Raw genomic sequence first — 23,973 nt, 5'->3', positions numbered from 1 at the left:
ATCCTAATGTAACACATTAACAACAGGAAAAAGTGAATGTGGGTTATATGGGAACTTTCCGTCTATCTTCACAACTCTCTGTAAATTAAAAGAGTTCTAAAATTAAAAGTTAATTAAAAGGGGCTTCCCTGGCGGTGCAGTGGTTGAGAGCCCACCTGGCAATACAGGGGACATGGGACCAATCCCTGGTCCAGGAAGATCCCACGTGCCACAGAGCAACTAGGCCTGTGCACCACAACTACTGAGCCCACGCACCGCAACGACTGGGGCCCACAGACACACAGACACAATGTGAAATTTAAGAACATCAAGGAACACGGAAGATCCTACTACTACTCTTCAAGAAAGAAAATCAGGTCAACTACTCGTTAAGAGAATTAGACTAGCATCAGACTTCTCATCAACAATACTACACGCTGAAAGATAATGGCACGATATCTTGAAAGTTATAAGGGAAAGATATTTTCAACCTAAAGTTGCATGAAGATAATTTCAAATATATAAAGAGGCAGAAAACTTACTTTCCATGTAGTCTTTCTTGGGAAGTTACTTGGAGATGCCCTTCAGCAAAAATAAAAGTCTAAACCAAGAAAGAAGGCAAGGATTCAGAAATAATGAGTTTGGCTCATAGGTACAGTAAAAGGAAGCTGAAGAATGCAAACTGTGCAGTAGGCCAGGGGAGCAGTCACCCCACATTTGAGATGGAAAGTGAAAGGCTCCAGAAGACCATTATCCAAGGGGAGAAAGATAAATTCTCGAAGTGCAGATGTTATCCCTAAGGGTGTGGAATTCAAATTTTTTTTTTTTTTTTTTTTTTTGCGGTACGCGGGCCTCTCACTGTTGTGGCCTCTCCTGTTGCGGAGCACAGGCTCCGGATGTGCAGGCTCAGCAGCCATGGCTCACGGGCCCAGCCGCTCCGCGGCACGTGCGACCTTCCCGGACCGGGGCGTGAACCCGTGTCCCCTGCATCGGCAGGCGGACTCTCAACCACTGCGCCACCAGGGAAGCCCCAAATTTTATGTTAATAATATACCTTCCAAATTTCTACAACGGGCAAGTATTGTTAATTTTAATAACAAAAAATTTTTATATAAAGAAAACTTTTAAATAGCAAATTTAAATGACAGAAAATTATCTTTAAAGAGTTTTAAACTTTGCCTGCTTCTCTGCCTAAAACTAAGTCTTTGGAAGTTTTTTTCCTCCCAAAGGAGAAACAATGACCATTAAAATCTTACGCTCCCCAGCCCACAAAACAAAGAAAATAGTTTTCTTTCCCATTTAACTGCCAACAAAAATGATCAGTTTTTAAGGGTCCCATTCTGTGTCGTACTAGAAGTGATTTACCAAACAAACCCATAATTCTAAAAAAGTTATCCACTCAATAGTAAATCCACACACACACACAAAAAAACCTTTCCATGATATACTTTTTTTTTTACTTTATTGAAGTATAGTTGATTTACAATGTCACGTTAGTTTCAGGTGTACAGCACAGTGATTCAGTTTTATATAGATATATAGCTAGATATCCTTTGTCAGACTCTTTTCCCTCATAGGTTATTACAGAATGTTGAGTATAGTTCCCTGTGTTACACATTAGGTCCTTGCTGGTTATCTGTTTTATAAAGGAGTGTGTATGTGTTAATCCCAACCTCCTAATTTATCCCCCCTCCCCCATTTCGGAAGTAACTGACTATCAAAAGCACTTACTGGCACGTGTGCACATAGCAGTGGAAGCCACACTGCACAAGTGTCACCAGCTCTGGGTTCTACTCCAAGTCCTGCCAACTCACCAGCCAGGAGGCCGGGGAGGCACCAGGCAGCTGTGCCCCTGCCGTCTGTCTGTCTGCAGCCAGAGCATTGGGGCACAGTCATGAGGAGCAGTGGGGTGGATGGAGCGATGAGAATGAACAGAGCGTGCCAGCACAGGCGGGCGCTCACCACATGCAGGTGATGTCACACCATCTGCCCGTATTCCGAAATGTCGTTCGTTGAGCAGTTAGAACGTGCGAGGCATCCTACATCCTCCATTAACTAAATAACACTCCCAATGACCTGGAAAATAGTCGCTCTCCTCCCCATTTTAAAAACAGGAGCTCCGAAAACTACTATTTTCCAATACACAAGCGCTAATTCTGACTACGGGGCTGAAAGCGCCTGGCGTGTCCAGGACCCGCGCAGGTGGTGTGCTCCAGGGACACCCCTCCCGAGGAGGCAGGGGTGGCACCCATTCCCCCTGCAGCCATGGGGAGGCGCGCTTCCCCGGATGTTGAAGACCAAACCTAATCTTGAGAATGTGGCATTTGACATTTTAATCTGCAACTGAAATCATGACTGCAGAAGCCCAGGGAAGCCCCAGGGTAAAGAAAGAGAAAGGCTGTCTCTGTCAGAGCTAATGCAGGTAATATTCGCCACAGTGAAAAAGGAGCACCAACATCGTTACAGACTTCACCGTGTCACCACGCGCCGTCGGAAGAGTATGTGACAACGCTGTCAGGGCACAGAAACGGCTAAAGCTAAAGCATCGCTAAGGACGACAAGGAGCTTGGATTCAAGGACACCTGAGGGGGGAGGCAGACAGGAAAGGGCTAACGACTGTCTACTAGTGACATCTGCCCTCTTCTTAAACTCTGTGAACATATGCACACCTTCCCATAAAACATTCACTTACTGTTCATATTGGGATATATCAAAAAAGACCTCACTGTGTATTTCAATAATAATTTCTCCTACTTTGTCCTTACTTTTTTTAAAAATAAATTTATTTATTAATTTATTTTTGGCTGCGTTGGGTCTTCGTTGCTGCACGGGCTTTTTCTAGTTGCGGTGAGCGGGGGCTACTCTTCGTTGTGGTGCGTGGGCTTCTCATTGCAGTGGATTCTCTTGTTGCGGAGCATGGGCTCTAGGGCACGGGCTCAGTAGTTGTGGCTCACGGGCTCAGTAGTTGTGGCTCACGGGCTCAGTAGTTGTGGCTCACGGGCTTAGCTGCTCTGCGGCATGTGGGATCCTCCCAGACCAGGGCTCACACCCGTGTCCCCTGCATTGGCAGGAGGATTCTTAACCACTACACCACCAGGGAAGCCCCTGTCCTTACTTTTTAACTAGAAACACATCCTAACACGTGTAAACTATCCGTCACTCTGCAGGAGCCTAACTTCTTTACCACCACCTATGAATGTGAAGAAAAGAAACCTAGGGAAACCTAGATAAACTGAAACATTTTGGGTGTGTGCTCTTTTGTTTAGCTACTTTCTTTGATGAAGCAGAAATTGTTTCAACTACTATTGTTAAAAATCTTAAATATATATATATTAGTCCACTTTCCTTTCTTGGTATTCACTCTTTCTTATCTCCTCCTTGGTCTGAAAAGAATTTAAAGCAGATTCCCTTTTTCTGACTCCAAAACCCACGTTCCTTCCAGTAAGCCATTCTTCTTCTCAAACAAATATCCATTCACTGACTGCTACAAGCCAACACTAGCTGGTCTAGCATTGGAGATTCAAGAGATAATGAAGAGCTCCTTCCCCCAAGAGCTTCCAGTCTACCCTAGTGAATAAATATTTTTAAAAAAACCAAACACCTATTATAGTCCAGTACGATAAGTGCTATAAGTAATGACATGCAAAGGTGTTATAATAGTAATGGCTAATAGGTATTCAGCATTCGCTATGTTCCAAACTCTTTACAGAGAAAATATCTGACAGAAGTCCTCCCCACAATAGGTACTACCTGACTGGGGCACCCTCCACTCCCCGGGCCTCCTGTTTCTTCTGGTGCAATGCTCCCGCCTCCCCGTCAGAGGAGGAAAGACTTCACTAAACCTTTGGGGCTTCCCTTACACCTGCCAGCCTCAGCCTGCTTCACTGTGTGGGAAGTTAACTGGGGAAGTTGCTCCTTCGGGGGAACCTGCAGGCGCCCAGCTCTGCCTGTGTCGGAGGAGTTCAAGTAACTCAGGAGTAAAGTACTGGGAACTCCACGTGGCAGGACCCCTAAGTCACACCCTCCAATTCAGCTTTCATCAGTAAGGCTGACAATTTGATCCACGTCTGACTCTTGTATCTATCTCTCTCTCAGCCAGGGCTAAATTTGGCAAGAAAGGGTTATTAATTACTAGAACCTGAAAACGTCACCATGATCATTAACTCTATGTTATATATGAGGGAATGGAGGCTTCTACAGCTTAGAAAGGTTAAGCTTCCTTCCTAAAAAGCGGCAATACCGCCATTTGAAACCGCTGCCTCGCAGCAAGAGAAAAATAAGTTCCCAGACTGGTATTGCATTAAGCTTAAGCTGAAATTCCAAAAAGGAAAGAGCAGTTCATGCTAAAACAGGTCATTTGTTCTATCATTTGCTGCTGTAAATTGTATTCAGTTAGCATTAAGAAATTAAAATCGCAAAAGCACATACAATCATCAGATTGATAGTTCTCTAATATAATAGACACAACCGTATTGAGCACCTGCCATGCGCCAGGCACTGCTCCAGGGACTAGACAGTGGAAAAAAGAAAAAAAAAAACAAAGTCCCTGCTCTCATGGAGATTACACTTTAGCGTGAGAGAAACAGACAATAAACAAATGGATAATGTCAAAAGGTACAAAGAATGTCAGGTCGATATTTTAAAAAAGACTGACAAAGAGCAAAATGATAGGAGGTTCTATTTTGGGGATGGGGAGATCAGAGAAGGCCTCCTTTAGAAGGCCTTGAGCAGTGAGCTACCGCAAGTGAGGGACTGAGCTGGACAGACATCTGGGCAGCAGGGACACCAGGGCAAAGGCCCCGGGTGGGAACGTGCTCACAGTATTCAAGCAATTGTGAGAAGGCCAGTGGAGACAAAGTAGAGGAGGAAAAAATGGTAGGACGTGAGGTTAGAGAGGTCGGCAGGGCCGAATCATGGCGGGACCTGGGGGTCCATTCCAAGTGGGAAGACGATTCCCCACAGCGGTCTGAGCAGGGCTAAGACACATGATTTGCACTAAATGCCTACCATCACTTCCTTTACAAGATTAAAGCTATGTGATAATTTTTTGTTTCTTCTTTACCTACAAGTAGAGAAATCAAGAAAGAGTGGAGTTTTCCCTGTTATTCTCAGGAACATGAAGTAGGGCTTCTAAAAGGAGGAAGGAAAAATGCGAATGTCTGCTCTATTAACCATGACCCTCGCTGGCAGGGGCTCCGGACCTCTGAGTACGAGGCAGGCAGGTGGCACCAGCAAGGTGTGCCGGCAGCAGACACCAGTCTCCAGCATCCCTAACGTACCAGCCGACCCGCCAGTGGTGTGGTTCCTCTTCACGGTGAGTCTAACTCTCTCAACACTAAACCAATTGGAATGGGAACCAAGCCTGCAAGGAGAACTGGTGAGCAAATGCTCTGAACAGGTTGAGCATAAATCCTGCTGGTAGACTTCCAGGTGGTTCGGAGTCTTAAAATGAATGTAATGTCACTTTTCTAAAACTTAGAAATATAATCATCACAAACTTGTATGCAATGCAAACATCTGACAAATGCCTGCAGAGGGAGGGCACCAGCAATGGAGAGAAGGAAGATCCATCTAGTGGGGGAAATGACCTAGTAAACAGACACAGAAACTGAGCAGAAGACGCCCGGAGGCAAGGGGTAAAAGGAGGCCACGCCTCTAAGGCATAATCTCCATCCTTTCAGCACTTGGTAAAGGCAGTGGGGAAAGCACAGCCACTGGACCAGAGCTGACACCACCCAAGCTGGGGAGTTCCGGTAACTTTCTGACTCACAAAACATTCAAGTACTGAAGGACAAGGCAATGTAACTTCTAAAGGGTGCAAGTATGAAGAAATAAAAAGTGAAAACAACTTAAAATATTAAAGGAGAAAACAAACTGTAATAAATTAAAAGCAAAAGCAAAAGTTCTAATAATTGTTTCAAAACCAGTGATTCTGAATATTGTTTCAGACTCAGGAAACTTCTTTTCCTAAGGAAATAAACAGCTATATGCACCAAACAAATATATAAAGAAATTTACTGCAATATCATGATAGCAAAAAATTGTACACAACAGAGGAATAATTAACTATGATATATCCAAATGATGGAACACTATATTGGTTTTGAAAATCATTTTAATAAAATTGGAAGTGACTCTCAAAGTGTTACATAAAAACAAAAGGTTACAAAAATCTTACATTCAGTATGCAGGTAATTTTGTTTAAATATACACACACTAAAAAGAAAGTTAGCAAAAGTTGAAGAACAATGAGTGATTTTTAAATTTTCATCTTATACCTTTCCGTGTTTTATAAATTTTATACAATGAATATATATTACTTTTAAAATCAGATAGAAAACACACAAACTATATTCAGTTCCCTATTAGGATACAAAATACATTAGTGAAAACACACGAAATTGGAAATGCACAAATGTCAAACACATCTACATGTTATAAGAGAAGAATCAGCTCCTAATGAGCAAAGAACAAAACAAAACAAAAACCCTAATTTCGCCAAGTTTTCAAGTTATAGATGAACTAAAGTTTGGTTTCATCCTGTTATTCAGCCCAAATCCACGATTTTGCTTTGCTCTGGATCTTGGCCTGTAAAAGGACAAAAAGGCCTAATGCCGTTTTCCTGGTCATTTCTAGCATCCTTGAATTTCACACTTATCTCAATTTTATCACTTGAGATAGACTAATCTATCATTTCTTTTTTTTTTTTAATTGAAGTACAGTTGACTTACAATATTACATTACTTTCAGGTATACAACATAGTGATTTGATATTTTTATAGATTATACCCCATTTAAAGTTATTATAAAATATGGGCTATATTCCCTATGCCGTACAATATATCCTTGTAGATTATTCATTTTATACATAGTAGTTTGTACCTCTTAATCCCCTATCCCTATCTTGCCCCTCCCCCACTTCCCTCTCCAGACTGGTAACCACTAGTCTGTTCCCTAGATCTGTAAATTTCTTTATATTCATTTCTTTCATTTTTCAGATTCCACATATAGGTGATAACATACAGCATTTGTCTTTCTCTGTTAGACTTATTCCACCAAGCATAATGCCCTCCAGGTCTATCCATATTGTTGCAAATGGCAAATTTTCATTCCTGTATACACACACAAACACACACACACACACACACACACACGTATATATCCTCTTCTTTATTCATTCATCTGTTGATGGACACTTAGGTTGCTTCCATATCGTCACTGCTGTAAACGTGCTGCTATGAACGTTGGGGTGCACATATCTTTTCGAATTAGTGCTTCTGTTTTCTTCAGATATATACCCAGGAGTGCAAGTGCTGAGTCATATGGTAGTTCTATTTTTAGTTTTTTAAGGAACCTCCATACTGTTTTCCATAGTGGCTGCACCAATTTACATTCCCACCAACAGCGCAGGAGGGTTCCCCTTTCTCCACATCCTCACTAACATCTGTTATTTGTGGTCTTTTTGATGATGGTCATTCTGACAGGTGTGAGGTGATAACACTGTGGTTTTGACTTGCATTTCTCTGGTGATTAGCAATCTTGAGCATCTTTTCATGTGCCTGTTGGCCATCTGTATGTTGTCTTCGGAAAAATGTCTATTCAGGTCTTCTGCTCATTTTTTAATTGGGTTGTTTGGTTTTTTAATATTGAGCTATATGAGCTGTTTATATATTCTGGATACTAATCCCTTATTTGTCATGTCACTTGCAAATGTTTTCTCCCATTCAGTAGGTTACCTTTTTGTTTTGTCAATAGTTTCCTTTGCTGTGCAAAAGCTTTTAAGTTTAATTAGGTCCCATTTGTTTATTTTTGCATTTGTTTACTTTGCCTTCAGAGACAGATCCAAAAAAAGATTATGACGATTTATGTCAAAGAGTGCTCTGCTTATGTTTTCATCTAGGATTTTAATGGTTTCCTGTCTTACACTTAGGTCTTTAATCCTACTGTCATTTCTGATCAGCAAAATAACACCAGTAATATAAACAGTGCATGTCATTCATATCTATTGTTCATAAATGAATATTAACTTTCAAATATATAGATAAGAATTCTACATTTAAATTGGTGTGAAATCACCTTGTGTGCCTATATATTAATATTCTATCAGTTAAAATATGAATATGTGCTTGTTATCATGAGAGTAAAATGCTGTTATAACTGATGAGTATGAAACTATTAACAGGAAAGCAAATGAGTTAATGTGAGAGTTGAGAAAGGGTTCATTTATACGACAGCTTTAGGAAGAACATTATATTCACTGAGGAAAATTTTTATAAAATTTTTAGAAGTCAATAAGAGATTATATTATTTTATAATTCTATTATACTTATAAAATTGTTTAGTGTACTAACATAAAACAAAGTAACCTTTAAGAACCATATTCGATTTTTAGTTATTTAGTTTTAAATCATGAAAAAAATGACCTTTTTTAATGAAAAAGCTCTATTTGGGAATTCTATACATCTTATGCAAATGAATTAAAAGCAGAATAATTAGCTCTGCCATCTCAATTTCACAAGGAGAAAGAATGCTAAACTCACAAACAATAATATCCATAATGAATCATACATATGTAATAAAAATGTATAAGGAGTATGGAAAAAAAGGCAAGTGTTCAAGAGAATTGGGGTTCCCAAAACATGTTTTATTCTCACTAATTAAACCTGAGATCAATAGTCTTCATAAGAATGTTTTAAAGAGAAATACAAATACTGTATGCTAACACATATATATGGAATCTAAGAAAAAATAATGGTCATGAAGAACCTAGGGGCAGGACAGGAATAAAGACGCAGACGTAGAGAATGGACTTGAGGATACGGGGAGGGGGCAGGGTAAGCTGGGACGAAGTGAGAGAGTGGCATGGACTTATATATACACTACCAAACGTAAAACAGACAGCTAGTGGGAAGCAGCTACGTAGCACAGGGAGATCAGCTGGGTCCTTTGTGACCACCTAGAGGGGTGGGATAGGGAGGGTGGGAGGGAGACGCAAGGGGGAGGAGATATGGGGATATATGTATATGTATAGCTGATTCACTTTGTTATAAAGCAAACACCATTGTAAACACACCATTGTAAAGCAATTATACTCCAATAAAGATGTTAAGAAAAAAAAAGAATGTTTTAAGAAGAGAATTCCTATTATTTTGAATCTACAAAGAAACAACTGTTTGCAGAAATGATTACAGGACACCATCAACCATTTTCAGGAGTCGAAGACAAAGAAAGTTTTGAGATTTGTCTGGATAATATTCAGCTTTAACTCACTATTGATTTTAACACTCAGCCATCAGACATTTGACCAAAATTGTGATTCGATGGGCCCCTATTTAAAGGCAACCTTAGATAACACATTTCCAGCATTTCATCCACGTTCTTCAGTGATGCTCTTTTTCTCCCGCCTGAACACAATAAACCATGAGTACCAGGAGTCCACTGAGCCTCAAGAAGTGGTGTTCGGGGTATGCCTAGTGATTTCTATCAGTGTCTCAAATATCTTTGTCTCAAACAACATGCCTATTACCAAATCAGCGATTTTATTTTTAGTACATACTAGCAAATAATAGAGGCAAAAAGCAACAAATCTTCAAACAAGTATGCGATGCTCTAAAGAGGGCAACCCTTGGAAACCAGACTTTCCGGTGCAGGGCTACCCATCCCAGGACAGCTGGAAACGTTCACTCACGAGCCTCTGCATTCCAAAGCAGGAGATTTAGGGGTAGCGATACCTGACTTACTAAAGTGCGCTTGTTCCTAAGCCAACCATGTGAAGACAGATGGAATGTCTCCATCAATCCAAAAGGTGACCATGAAGAAGTGGGCTTACTCAGACCGCTTCCGGATTGTTCCAGAAAGTCCGTAAGCACCAAGATGACAAACCTTCTAACCATGACAGCTATCCAGAAATGGCCTTGGCTGCCCTAGCGAAGGGAACAAGCTCTCCAGCACAGATGTGTTCATGCAGAAGCCAGAAGGCCGTTCACCAGAGACTCCCGTGAGGGTTTCGTTTCACAAAAGCAGTGCACACCAAACGTGCGATGACCATGATCGCTGACATTTACAGAGTGCTTCCTACCCACGAGGCTCAGCAGTGCAGATGAAGCAAGGTCCAGGCCACTCACACAGAAGCACAGCTCAAATCTAAGCTGATTCCTGAACCCATGGTCTTCACTGCTAGACTCTTAACACACGAAACCCGTGTGCTTTTTAATCAGCTGCATCAGACCCTGCCCATTTCCCCTCTAGTCTCTGCAGCTCAAGGACTCACAGAAAGCCTGGCCATCAATCAATACTTATTCAAAGGGCGAGCCTGCCCTGCTTCCCGCTTTCCCTGCTTCCTTAACTACAAGTCGCACTTCTGCTCTGGGATGCCAGGAAAATTTATCCTTCGAGATTCTGGCTCAGACGTTACCTTGCCCTGACCAATCCAAGCCCGAGTTACGGCTGTTTCTCCCTAGATGATGCCAGCATGGTGGAGCCTGCCCTGCCCTCCCACAGACGAGCTACATTTGCTAGCCCTCACCCCACCCGTATCCTTGCTGTGACCTGTGGCCACGTGACAGAGCCCTGGCAAAAGGAAGCACGGTCAAAGTAACGCGTATGTGCCACTTCTGGCCCACACCTGCAGCCACAAGGGTTCTTTCCCCCTTGTCTGCTGGAGGACTGGAACCTTCTAAGTTCTCAAGGTCTGGCTGCCAGACCAGCAGCAGTAACATCACCTGGGAACCTGTCACACTTGCAAACTCGGACTTAACTGAATCAGAAACTCTGGTCATAGGGCCCAGCAACCTGTGTTTTAACCAGTGTTACAGGGGATTCTCATGCAAACTCACGTTTAAGGACCACTGCCCTCAACAAACCAGCCTCAACTGCAATCAGGCGATAAGACCCCAGGCAGCAGAACAATGTGTTGGAAGGAACACTGGTCTCTGTAGGACCAGGTGAAGTGGAACTATCCACCAATCTGGACCATTTACATCAAAACTTATGTGAGAAAACAAGTAGTCTATTACCTTTAAAGGCCCTGACTGGACTTCCCTGGTGGCGCAGTGGTTGACAGTCCGCCTGCCGATGCAGGGGACACGGCTTCGTGCCCCGGTCCGGGAAGATCCCACATGCCGCGGAGCGGTTGGGCCCGTGAGCCATGGCCGCTGAGCCTGCGCGTCCGGAGCCTGTGCTCCGCAACGGGAGAGGCCCCAACAGTGAGAGGCCCGTGTACCGCAAAAAAAAAAAAAGGCCCTGACTTATTGTTGGGACTCCCTGCAGCAGCTTTATCCAAGCTAAGTCCACCTGACACACCTTTACATGCTGTGCAGATGTATCAGTCTTTCTCTTCCCTCTAGACTAGAAGCTCAGGAGCCAGACCAGCTCTCACTCATCTTTGCATCCCTCCAGGGCCTAGAAAACCCCTGGCCTATACCAGGTGCTCGATGAACAACAATACCTACTTACCCTTTTCCATCTTTACTGCCAAAATGGTAATTCGTAATCTCTAAAATTATACCAATAAGCCAGCAACTTCCTTTTATAAAAATGTTATAAAAGTAACAACACTCACTATAGACTAAAACTTTCCTACTCTATGATTCTCAGAATGATGTCCATTTGTCAAAGGTCTGTCTTCGGCACTGCTACTACCTCGTTTCCTTGGGTCCCAGCGCGAGAGAAGGCTCTTAATTTTGATCCAGTCCATCTTCCCCGATATATAACTTATACTAATACACACTTGCTTTTCCCTGGCTGAACCTTGCCCTGCTGCTCACTGTTTACTGTCCAACATAAAGATAGCTAATCTCCTTGCTACCCACGTACTAGCCCAGCCAGGGAGCTGGTCTGTACTGACATTCGCCTTCATTTTACAACAGCTGAAAGGTGCGTTTACCAAATCTGGAGTTAGGGACAAAATGGGCAAAAGCAATTTAATATTTCCATTATCTTCCAGAGGTTCCTGCTTTCAATAAAATCAATGTAAGAAGGAAAACGATCCGCGACCATCCTTCTGGCACGATTCTAATCTATTTTGTCTTTGCTGAAATGGTCCCAACATCCTTTTGTCTTTAATATTCCGGGCAGGATTTTTTTCTAAATCGACTCACACGTTTCCTACCAAATGCCACATTCCTAGCAGAGCTACTGCATCAATCATTTCATAGTCCTATGTGCTGAAACTGAGCCTGTGCCAAAAGCCTACTTGGAACAGCCTACTTAGTTCCCCGTTAATTTATATTCCCTATACTTTAAAAGAGAACTCTAACTCTTTAGAAACGAATCCTTCCAATCCATATGGAAAAGTGTAACAAATACCCAACGCTACCGACAATACCCCAAAATTCTGTTCTTTGATTTTGACTAGTTTATCAGAATTTCCATTCAAATCTAACGGAAGGCTGAAGCTCAATGCTGTGATGCCAAATATAGCAAGGTTCTCCTTTACTACGTGGCTTTTAAAATATTTTCCAAGAACAAAAGGAGAAGACGTAACTAGTCTCATACTACAGGAAAGCTACAGGGACCGCATAGAAGGATGACAACCTTAGACTGAGGACACTTAGCCATCCCCAAAGATACTAAATACCAGCCAAAGGGTACTTCTACCTTGTCCTCTCAGCTCTACGCAGACACCAAAAATCTTCGTCACTTCTATCCTTGGTAAGCAGCTCACATGAACAGCTGTGCCAGTCCCAGTATTAGAAAAGGCACCCTAACACCTGCAGTGAAACGCACTGTAGATTAAAGTTAAACTCCAAAGCCTGAATAGTTATCACAAGATAAAATATGCTGTCCAGAACTCAATGTACACTTTAAAAGCCTGAAACATTGGTAGGGGCTTACTGGGCAATCAAGACCTTTCCAAGACACTTCATTCTCTATTAGCTAGACATTTTTTTTTTAACATCACACCCATAAGATAGCCTTGACCACTTAGGCCAGTTAATAACTGAAATACTGGATCTGCAAAAAGAACAAAACGATAGCGGTGTGAAAGTCCAACCTTCCCATTTTAATGGGATATTAACTTTCAAGATTATTTCTAAGGTGTGACCCTCTCCAAACAACTAGAACTAGTCAGACAAAATTTAACCTGAAATCCTGCTGGCCAGTTTAAGGACGAAATTACTAAGTGATGAAATACAAGAATTACATCTTCAACAATCCCATGACATGGCTCCCAAGCCTTCTGCAGCCCTGACTGTCCTGCTACGGTTATAATCGGGTCTGTCAAGGCTCCTCTGACATCTCAGAAGAGCACAGTGTTCTTCAGATTGGAGTGACCACCACCAACTATAATAGAAACTGCTACCTACTTCCTGATGGCCAATAAGCTAAATCTGGCCTAGCTATGTTTTTTGGGCTCAAAAAACAGAAGACTTAAGAAAACTTCAGCCAAAATTTTAAAAATCACAAATTTTCACCAAAAACTCCAGAATTCCAGCTTCCCTTGAAAAATCAGCTTTGGTAACCACCAGCAAATGTGAGGGGGGCTTTGCTTTTAGCCTGGGCATGGGATTTTCACGTGGTCATGCTGTCCATATCTCAAAAAATGGCCGCATCTACATTCATATCCATTCATGTTCCCTGCCCGGCAACCTCTAGCCATGTGAATTTGGAATTTATGTTGGCATTAACTACTTCACCTAACCCATGACCTCATCAGGTAACAACATCTTACAGTAAACAGAAACTCCCATGATTTATTCATAAAATTTAATCCTGGTCTCAGGCAAGTCTCCTTCTATACAGTTAACTTCGAGAACTTCACCACAAGTCTTTACATTTATCTTTGAAATTTGATGTTGTTAAATTAGATACATTCAACTCAATCACTATTCATTGTGCACCCAAAGGACGAGCGGTTTTGAAACTAGTGGTTTTGCAAAAGGCAGAGCCTCTCTCTCCAGTTTTAACAAGGTAAGTATCACCTGAATGTCTTTCATATGCTTAGTTTTACCTATAATCTACCTTCAGAAAGAAACTGAAAGGATTCAGAATTTTTTGTCTGTATAAGCTGGGAGCTATTTATTTTAAAATAACATGTAACTGAGTAACTTAAATATGTCTAAAAGTATATATTGTCTACAACTCTGACCTTCCACAGATATCTAGTTTGGCACAGAAAACCTCTAAAAACTAAAAAAGTTTCTATGGGATTATGGCTTAAGACAGAAAGTATGTGGCATCTCTGTCCGATGCCAAGACAGGAGCAAGGCGAGCTGGTCAGAGGCCCAGACGTTCACGGAAGAGGGAGGTCCCTCTAGTTGGCAACTGGGCTGCCCCTGGCTTCCTCACTCCACAAGGACACAGGCCGCCCGGGGAGGATCCCCTGATGACACCTGCTGCCGGCCAAAAGCCAGGCTTCCCCGGAATGGCCGGCTGGGGGACAAGGGGGTGGATCAGCAAGGAGCCCTCTTGCAGGGCCCCGCCCACAGGGCTGTAAGGACAGCCCTTTGTTCTTTCTGGAGAAAGACAGTTCTGCACTCTGAAGGCTTTTTTTCTGAATAGCTTGATAACAATGCTGATAGAGCTTCTCTTTCCAGTCACCTCTTATCACCCAACAGTGTAATGACAGTGTAATCGTCTAGCTGGGGATAACTGGTACCTCCCACAGTTATCTTCATTTTCCTTTGAATCCTCAGTCACATTCCTCCAAAATTCTTCAATGCTTTGCACATCTCCTTTTAAGTAACCCTCCTGAGGAAAAGAAAAGTCAGCCAGAAAGGTTTACACAGCTTCCTTCTAACCCACAGAAATGTACTGTGCAGCCCTTTACGTAAACACTCACATCAGAGGCAGACCGAAACACTCACATCAGAGGCAGACCGTAACTCCCGCAGCTGTGCAGCTAGGAGGAAGCACAGCAGTGCCCACACGGAGGGACCGAGTCACAGTGACCTGACCCTGATCTGCGGAGCTCGGCCAGCTGGGGAGCCGAAGGAGCTGCAGAGACAAGGCAGCACCCCATCCAGGGAGGGGACGCCACTGCTGTCCTGACCCCACGACCAGCCTTCCAGCCAGGGAGGGTGTGGGTGTCAACGAAAGACGCTGGAAAAGTGAAGTGTCCCCGGGAAAAGGATCCCTGAGAGCCCCTGGCGCAGGGCTGCTCAGAAGCTGGGCACGGGTACCACCCCAGCCGGGAGCCTCCGCCTGGCCGCCCGGCCAACTCCTCTGGTAGCTGCTGCCTTGAAAAGTGTGAGAACCACCGCATTAAGCTGCAGCCACCTTCTCCTCTGTATCCCGCACGGCCAGCACACTGTCCCCACACGCCGGACCCTCCAATGCCTGCAAAATGCATCACGGCAAACGGGCACTGCCCACCCTGATGCACCCGAGGGATGTACACACCGTGTCCTCCACAAGCCCTGGAAAAGCAGCTCGGCAGCTGCGACACCCAGCACAGACTGAGCTCTGTGTGCTCGGTCCTCTGCCGGCAGGACCCCTGATGCCAACCTCAGCCCTGCGGGAGGGGCCCTCACCCGCCCCGGCATACACACCAGGAACCTGCCGCTTAGGAAAGCGCAGTCAGTGCCTGGACCGCCCCGCTAATCAGTGATGAGCGGAACTTTAGCTGGTCTGTGCTCCCGCCACGCGAGCCGCTCACTCCGGACGCCCTCCGTGCCCGGCGGTGCTGAGCGCGAGAGAGGCAAACGTGAGTAAGAGGCCCTGTGCCTGAGAAGTCTACACCCTGGCAGGGAGGCGCGCGAAGTAAGCAAAAGAAATGAAGTGCTGCAGGTGCCATCAGAGCAGGGAAAGCCGAGGCAGCTCCCCCGAGGCCCCGACTGACAAGGACAAGGGCGGCCAAATCACCGCCAATCAGCGGGGGCTCTCGGACCACCACTTCCAAGAGCGAGGACGATACACATCCTTGACAGGCAGCTGTGGAAAGGGGCAAAGACCCCCAACGTGTGCCCCTTACCCCCCTCCTGAAAAAGCCAGACCGAGGCGATGCTGGGCTTTTGCTTGGAAGACACAGGAGAGGCTGGGGGAGCCCAGAGCGAAGGACAGAGGTTGAGCAGGACGGCTACCTGTCTATCTTCTCTTCGAGCTGCTTCTGCAGCGCCAGCCTCACTGCAGAACCGCGGCAGAGGTTCGAGGAACAGCTCCTCGAAGGGGCTCCGCCGGGGATGCCCACAGCCTCAGGCAGCAGCATGTACTTACCTACCGCTTGTGCCTGCATTAGACGCGCACAAGTGGCCCCATGGGGAGTGACGCGCCACTGGAAAGGACGGGTCAGGTCTTTAAAAGCTTCATCCAGGAGGCATAAGCTTTAGCAGAGTATTGCAAAATACGGGTTTGCCGACCCAAAGGAGTGTGGAGGGGGTTCCAGGCAGAGGAAATAGTTTGATCAAAGGCATGGAGTTAAAAGATAAGGAAACGTATTGGGGGAACTTAACTGGTTCTGCAGGTCCTTCGGGCAGCAGACCAGGACTGCACTTCCAGCCCAGCCACTGCCACATGCATGGGGGCTTCTGGCAATTTCCTGCTCCTCTGGGGAGAGAGTGTGGGTGTGTGAGGGGTGGCCAAAGTAGGGGCAGGGCCCAAATAACAGAAAAGGAGCCGGCAGCCATATTCGGGAGGTTCTAGGCCTCTCCTGTGGGCCAGGGGTTCCCAGAGATAAAGCAGGCCTGAGAATGCGTGGGGCAGGGCCTCTCACAGGGCAGGCCTCTCAGCCCAGAAGGACCCCAAAGTTAGACTTCTGACATTTTCTACACATGAGGTTACACAGGCAGTCACCAGAGATCCAGTGACAGGACTGGAAAGGGACATGGACGTCATTCAGCTGAAAACTGGGGGCCACACCGCCTAGTGTGCACTTGCGAATTTTATTCTTCCCGTACATTGTGACTATATTGTCAACAGCACAATTACACTGCATGACCTTTTGGAGATTACAAGTTAATCGGTTAAACGCAAACATTTAAAAAATGCATCACACTTTGATAACCTTTTAGTAATATGGAGAAACTTAAAAAAAATGTGGCCAGGTAGCTCTCTACCTCTGATGGTAGGAGAAGGTGAGTAAGAATGAGCCTGCTTAAAAATGTAGGTTCCCTGGCCCTCGCTGGGTAGCTCTGGGTAGAGCCTGGGAATATATAACAACAATCCCACATGATTTTTGATACAAGTGGTCTCACAGCCACACTTGAAAAAGCACTGCAAAGGGCAGCAGGGAAGCTGGGAAGAGGTTTAAGCAAGAAGTAACTAATCAGTATTACGCAGTTTGCGCTAGATGTGGCTATCAGTGTTGCAGGCAGAAGCCTGATTATAATGGTGTAAGAGTGAGCAGAGATTAGCAAGATGCAACTGTTCTTTCAAAACGTGTGACTGAGAAGAAAGAGACAGAATAAGGATGTGCCTTAAGGGCCTGACAAAAGGTGCTTTATTTGTGTTCATCACGTAGAGAGATGAGTAACACTGTAAAGGACATGTCAGTAATCACAACGTCCTGCACAGGATTTCCACGGCCTCCAGACCCACTCTCCACTGTCCTCTGCGCCCCCAAAGTATCAACTTGCCCTCTGAAGGAGGCACCAGCAGGAAAGAGAGGATGGGAGGGAGTGGGGTATTCAGCCTGCGGACCCTACCGCAGGCTGGATGGGTCCCTCGTTGGGGGCCACAGCTGCTCCTGACAGGAGCCCCTACAGCTCCCCTCGTGGGGTTCTGACCCCCTTAGGGCTCTGCCCTTCCTTCCTCTGGCCCCTCCAGGCCTAGAGGAGCTGGTCCTGGGAGACCACCCTATTCCTTGCCGATTTCCCTAAACCTGCCCATATCTTAGTAAATGGTTCTTAAAGTCTCCTTGGTTACCTAGTTCAATCTGTCTCCTACCAGAACCCTGCCAGATACATACAACATTAAGCAGAGTGTAAATGCCAGCACAGTGCCAAATCCAAAATGCTACTGTGGTTCAAATACAACAGCAGTCACATCGGATGGGATTCAGGAAAAGATTCATCTGCAAGGTGCACTGGATGCGGGCTTGGAAGAACAGTGAGGCTTCTGATAAGCAAAGGAGGGGGGCACATCATTGCTGCCTATTCAGATCTCCTGAATCCGAATTCTATCTTTCCACACATCAGCTATCCCTCCCCTTTTCCAAACCCTACACGTTTACCAAAGCAGGACCCACGTCATTTGTAAAATCATTAAATGATCGCTCTGCTGGGGGCCCTGTTTACAGGTTGTTTTATTTTAAAGAAGTCTTGCCAAGTTCTATCATCGTAGACTCCCACCTGTTAAATCAACTGCAGGCAAAAGCTGTGTGTGAGCTGTTTTGATTATTTCCCTGGAAAGTCAGCCCTGATGTGCCACAGTAAACAGAGACTAGGGTTATTTGTACCTATCGAGGCAGTAATAACACAGGAAGCACTTTTAAAGCAGGGGACAAAGAACTCTTGAACAGTGAGGAAGCAGAAAAACCACTTTTGACTCCAAATTCAAAATGAGATTTTAATCCTACTTTAATCACTGTGTGGGGAATAGGACTGAACCTGAGCCTGATATCTCCCTTCCTAAAAAGGAAGTCCTAGAGATTTAAAATGGAATATATGTGAACAGATGTTAACTTCCCAAAAGAAAAACAGAAGACAAGTTCCAAATATTTCATAATTTGTAAAGAAGAAAGGAACGTGCAGCAGATGTATACTAGGGGCCAGGTACTTTACATAGATTATGTATTTTAATCTCCACAATAATCTACAAATAGCTACTATTTATTATCTTTATTTTATAGGTGAGGAAACTGGGCCTTAAAGAAATATACAGTAATTTACCAACGAGCACAAGGCTGGCAGAATCTGGTTCCAAGCCAGTCATCACCACAGCATGACTACTTCCTACCTATGAAGGGAAACAGACACAGGGAAACCGACATGGATTACAGTTTAGGCCACATGGTCCTTGGCCTCACTGCCTCAGATTAACCACAGAGGCAGTTTCAACTTCGAAATTTATTAGCCCCTTTTCCTCCCCTGAGTTCATATTTATATTCCCTCCAACTCGGTCCAAAAAGAATTTGAGGCAGCTTGATGAAACAAACACAGAATCATGGAATTTTAAAACTAAGTGCAACACACATTTTACACAGGGGGAAACTCATTTATGTAAAGTGACATTTCTAAAATTAGTTAACTGACAGGGCCCAAAATACAGATTCAAGATTCTCAGGCCCATATGCCTTCCTGATGAAAAGGAATCTTCCACAGCAGATTGCCTCAGTACGGCAGGGCTCTCAGTATGAAGGCCGAGGCTCATTACGGCTGTAAAAGTAGACAGGTGCGACAAGTGAGTTAGATACTTGTGTCCAAAACCTAAAGCATTCAAATGGCAACTTTAAAATAAAACACACCTTTGATTTTCTTGTTTGGTTGCCATTCACCTTCTGCTCCTAAAAGTCATTATCTTCAAAAGGCTCAAAACTGAGAACGTCATTTATTTCTTCATCTATACAACAGGGTTCATCACAACACAGAATTGTAAGAGGATTAAGGCAGTTAATGTTCTAAACTATTCTTTTCCCTAATATATTATTTCACTTCATTGGTTGTCTACATGGCATGGGGCGGGGTAGAATATACAGCAACCCGCCAATCAACGAAATGGCCAAAAAGCAGGAAACAAGGATTCTCCCTCTGTACACACATGGCTTTCCCCACTCCAGCCATCACCACCAGCACTTCAGTGTTGGGAAAGCTCTTCCTCTCCACCCTGTCCTCCAAAAATACACTGGCAACCTGCATCTAAAACACGGATCTGTCAAAATGATTTGCCACGTGTTCAGAATAGAAATTAAAATGGACCTTTTACTCAAATGCTTAATACCATATGTACATACGTACCTGAAGCTAAAACACTTCAGGACTTGAATTTTATCTGACTTCATAAGGTGGTGTGAGGACGCAGGAAAATAATATAACGCATGTGAAAAAGATTTGAAAACTGTAAGATGTGACCCGTGATAATTATTACCTGACTTGGCAGGATTGGTTACAACAGCTGGTCCTTCTTCCTCCCTCCTCCAAACCTTTCCGAGTATCTCAAGTCTCCCTCTTGCCCCCTCTCCCCACCCCAAAAAGTTCAGCATGTCATCTCTAAAACAAGGACCCTGTCCCCAAACAGGACTGTTCGATGAGGTCAGTCTCATCCCTCACTGGCTGTCGGCCAAGTATGCCATCCTGGACATCATGTCACCAGGGAATCTTACTCCAATTTCATAGTAATTACAGCGTCAAGGGAAATAAGGAAAGAAAAATGGTTTGACAGGAAAGGAAAGGAAGGGTAAAGAGAGGGAGGAAGGAGAGGGCTAGAGAGCCCCTCAGTCTGATAACTCAGAAGTGAGGTAAGTCAAATGCAGTAGAACATATATGTTCAGGTTAAAAAACAAAAACAAAAAACCTCTTTAAAAAATAGGTTGATCTGGACACAATTATTCTCCCTTGTTTGGTATTCATGTTGGGGTTTTTAAAAAAATTCACCACATAGCCAACTAATAAAGAATACGGTTCTGTTCAATGACATCTGATGTCTTCTCGATAGCACGTTTGGCCCTTGTCTCTCCCTCAGTCCAAATCCCCACAGATATTCCTTTAATGATAACTAACCACCCTAGAAATAAAGTCGCCTGGAATGCAAGGCCTAGAAAGGGGAAACATCAGATGCTAAGTATTTCTCACCTTAAAGCATCATCGAACCTCACTCAATACCAGATTTTATATTTTTATTTAAATGTAAGACCTACTGAACAAATACTACAGTTACCTCAAGGTCACTCTGGAATTCTCAGAAAAGATGAAAGAATGCAGGAGCCTAAGGCAGGCAAGATCTTTTGTCCCCGTTCCTTGCCTGGTCTTTACTGCAACATATTTCATCCTTTCTCTCCTACCTGACCCTGCAACCTGCATTCTTCTATTCCATACATACCAGTACTTTCTATCATTTCGTAAATTCCACACTCACTCTAGTAAAAAAGTTTAACTATTTTCTGGCTCTAAGGTCCTTTTCTTCCTCTGACATCAAATAACTGCTTTTATAATTTCCTAAATTTTCAAAACACTGTTAATTAGTGTATACCAAATTAACACACTAAAAAGTTATATTTTCACACTTTTCATCTCCTGATTTGTCTTTTTCCTGTTGAATCACTCTATTTGATTACAACTAGTTCTTAGGCTTTCTCTCAACGGGGACCCAGTTATTTACATGTAACCAAAGTTAATTTCTATTTTGCTCAACTTCAAAATACTGGCTCAGCGACTACTTTTTCATCCAATTTTACTAAATGATTTTTCAGTTATTCCAAGTGCTTTATCAGCAAAAAAGTCAATTCTTCGGTGCTTCAGAGAAACAGTTTATTATTACCATAAAAAGTTAAGGCTTGTGTGGTATTACTCCAATATTCTTAAGACTTGCTAAGAGAAAACAACCCAAAATACAAGTGGCTATGCAAATTCAGAATGGTCTCAAGAGAACAAAGGTGTCCAAGGTACCAAATCAAAACCTGTAGATAATAAAGGAGGAAAGTCAAAATTTTAAGTCCTGTCCCCTTCCCTTGATTCTCCTGCTTATGTCAGCACTAAAAAGAACCCGCTCCGGATTGCTGAGATTTTTAAATGAGTTTATTATATTAAATCACTTTTAAAGTCACAGGCATTATATAAATTAGAAGCCATGAGCGCAGTAGAGAAAATATTTCATCGTGATAGGGAGAGAGAAAATGAAACAGAGAGCAAGAGGGAGAAAGAGAGCATAATCCTGTTCCCTGAGATAAGTGAAAAGCTATAGGCCTATCTCTCTCGCTCTCATTGGCAAAACAATTTTTAAACAGATACCTACCCTGCATTTGCTGATACCTTGGCAGCAACCTACTTAAGTCAAGGAGGGTTGTAATACACTAAAAGGCCATACACTGTGCTTCACTTCAGAAAAGTGAGAATTCTCCACAGGGCTGAGAAGACGAAAAACCGTAAGTTCTGATCAGTTTACTAATAAACAGAGAAGACTACTTTCTTATAGTATGCGATTAATTTCACTAGTGGCACTTGAACCTATTAGCAAGATTCACATTATAACTATAGTTCAAGATGTATGGGGGATAGGTATTTACTAAGAACCAACAGCTATTACTGAACTATAAGTAAGGAATTCAGATCTGAACAGAGGTAGAATTTTTTTATACTCATTGAACATACTTCTATTTAACTTTTTAAAACACTGAAGCACAAAGCACTTAGTGTCATAACGTTAGACACAGGGGTCGTTTCCCGTCTTGCTGCTATGAAACGGAGTCTGGACACAGAGGAATCCAGTATTATAAATGAAATCCCTGATGACATCAATGACAGCAACACATTCGGGTGGACAGTGAACCCGGATCCCTTGGAAAGTGCAAACACTTCTAGATCAAGTCCACTTGAAATAATTTTAAGCAAAATTTTCAGTGAACTACCTCTAGCCTGGGCTAAAGCAATTATCTCTGCCCCACCAACTACCCTAAATGTCACTCTGACAAATACTCCCAAACTTTCTTTTCTGAATAAAAATGGCGCTGCTTTTCCCACACAATCCTGTTTATATCTCAGTAACCCTTAGGCCCTTCATGCAAACTCAAAGTGAGGAATTAGATGTCACTCTTCCCTACACTGTGTCAAATGCTTTTGGGGGGGGGCGGGGGAAGAGGTGTTTCCATCTACAAGGTTGCCACTTTCTCCGCTAGACACCCTGGGATCATTAACTCAGTTTGCCTTTTCTTCCTAACCCCTGCCTGCCTTGCCCCAAACTGTTGCCTCTCTCTCTTGAATACGCCGCACTTCCACGCAAACTGTCCCAAAGAGCCGGTCGCCGACCCCGGAGCTGGCCTCCTCCACGCCACACACGTCGTGTCCAGCGCACCGTCCACCTAGGCACGTCCATCCTTTCCCCGTGGAGTACCGGTGCCACGCGCGCAGGGCACAGACACCCCGGCTCCCCCAAAGCACAGCCTTTCCACGCACTGTCTACACCCGTGCCCACACGCACTGGAAGCGGCTTCGGGACTCCGATCGCCGACTACGCGGTGCACGCACGCCCCGGGTCGGGCGCTGCTGTGGCAGGGAGCAGGGCCAAGCATGCACGCGCGCACGTCGGTGCCCGGAGCCCCCGCGGGCTGCCCGGGCGGGTGGGGGCTGGGTGGGCAGCTGGGGGCGGGGGGATAGCGGGCGCCAGGCAGCGAGCGGACAATAACAAGCGGGTCGCCTCCTCCCTTCGCCCCCGCCCCAGCCCGCGCCCCGGGTCCCGGGTCCCGGCTACCGCGCGGATGGCACACGGCCGCGGAGGGGGCGGCGAGGGCGCAGTGCCAGCGGGGCCGCCTCGGGTACCTGGTCGATGGGCAGCTGCACGGCGTTGCTGAGGGGCTGCAGCAGGGTGGAGCCCGTGGTGCTGGTGGTGGCCATGGCCTGCCTGGCGCTCCGGCCGCCCGCGCCGCTCGCCCGCGACTGAGCCGGGCGACGCCGAGGACGGGGAAGCGACCGGCGCGCCTGCCCCCTGGCCGCCCGCGGTCGGAGCGCGCGGGGCGGGGCCGGGGAGGGGCCGGGGGCGGTGACCCGCTCGGCCCTCCTTCCGCGCCCCCACGCCCCCACCGCGCCCCCGCGTCCCCGCGTCCCGCGTCCCCGCCCGCGCCCCCGACCGCCCGCGCCCGCCCCGCCCCCTGACTTCCAGCAGCTTCCAACCGCCCCCTCCCCACCTCGCGCGCCCTCGCGCCAGACAGCCCCGCGGCCCAATCGCGGAGCGGCGCCCCGACGCCCGCAGCCAATCAGAAGGCGCAAGCAGCGCCCCGCCTCCATCCCAGGCCCCGGCCCGGGGGACTAGGGGCTGTCTGGCCACAGTGGGCGGGCGGCTCGCGGGGATCGCTCTTCGGTGCCAGCGGGGGGGGATCTCCGCCTCCTCATCCCCTTATTCCTCCTCCCTGCCCGAGGTCGGCGGCCAGCTCACCCCTCTCTAGGAGGAGAGGTGGACGACAAAGGGGAA

At 45.3% G+C, this 23,973-nt stretch overlaps 1 protein-coding gene and 1 long non-coding RNA gene across 2 annotated transcripts in view; both read right to left on the bottom strand.

Annotated features, from left to right (window-relative positions):
* The window catches only part of MBOAT2 (membrane bound glycerophospholipid O-acyltransferase 2), a 116,667-nt gene extending 93,180 nt beyond the window's left edge, over positions 1 to 23,487 (bottom strand). Inside the window, exon 1 of the mRNA XM_027113854.1 lies at positions 23,325 to 23,487. Within this exon, the coding sequence (XP_026969655.1) occupies positions 23,325 to 23,399 (75 nt within the window). The 5' untranslated portion in view covers positions 23,400 to 23,487. The remainder of the gene's footprint in view (positions 1 to 23,324) is intronic.
* Positions 17,374 to 23,280, bottom strand: LOC113624091 (uncharacterized). The gene is made up of 3 exons (XR_003434209.1): positions 21,805 to 23,280; positions 19,322 to 19,416; positions 17,374 to 19,232 (listed from the first exon to the last, which is right to left on the bottom strand). It is a non-coding gene; the product is annotated as an uncharacterized LOC113624091 (long non-coding RNA).
* Positions 23,488 to 23,973: the final 486 nt, after the last annotated feature.

Source organism: Aethalodelphis obliquidens, unplaced genomic scaffold, assembly GCF_003676395.1.
Source record: "Aethalodelphis obliquidens isolate GAN/ISIS:26980383/991018 unplaced genomic scaffold, ASM367639v1 scaffold12, whole genome shotgun sequence".
Classification (NCBI taxonomy): Eukaryota; Metazoa; Chordata; class Mammalia; order Artiodactyla; family Delphinidae; genus Aethalodelphis; species Aethalodelphis obliquidens.
This window is presented reverse-complemented; position numbering and strand designations above follow the sequence as displayed.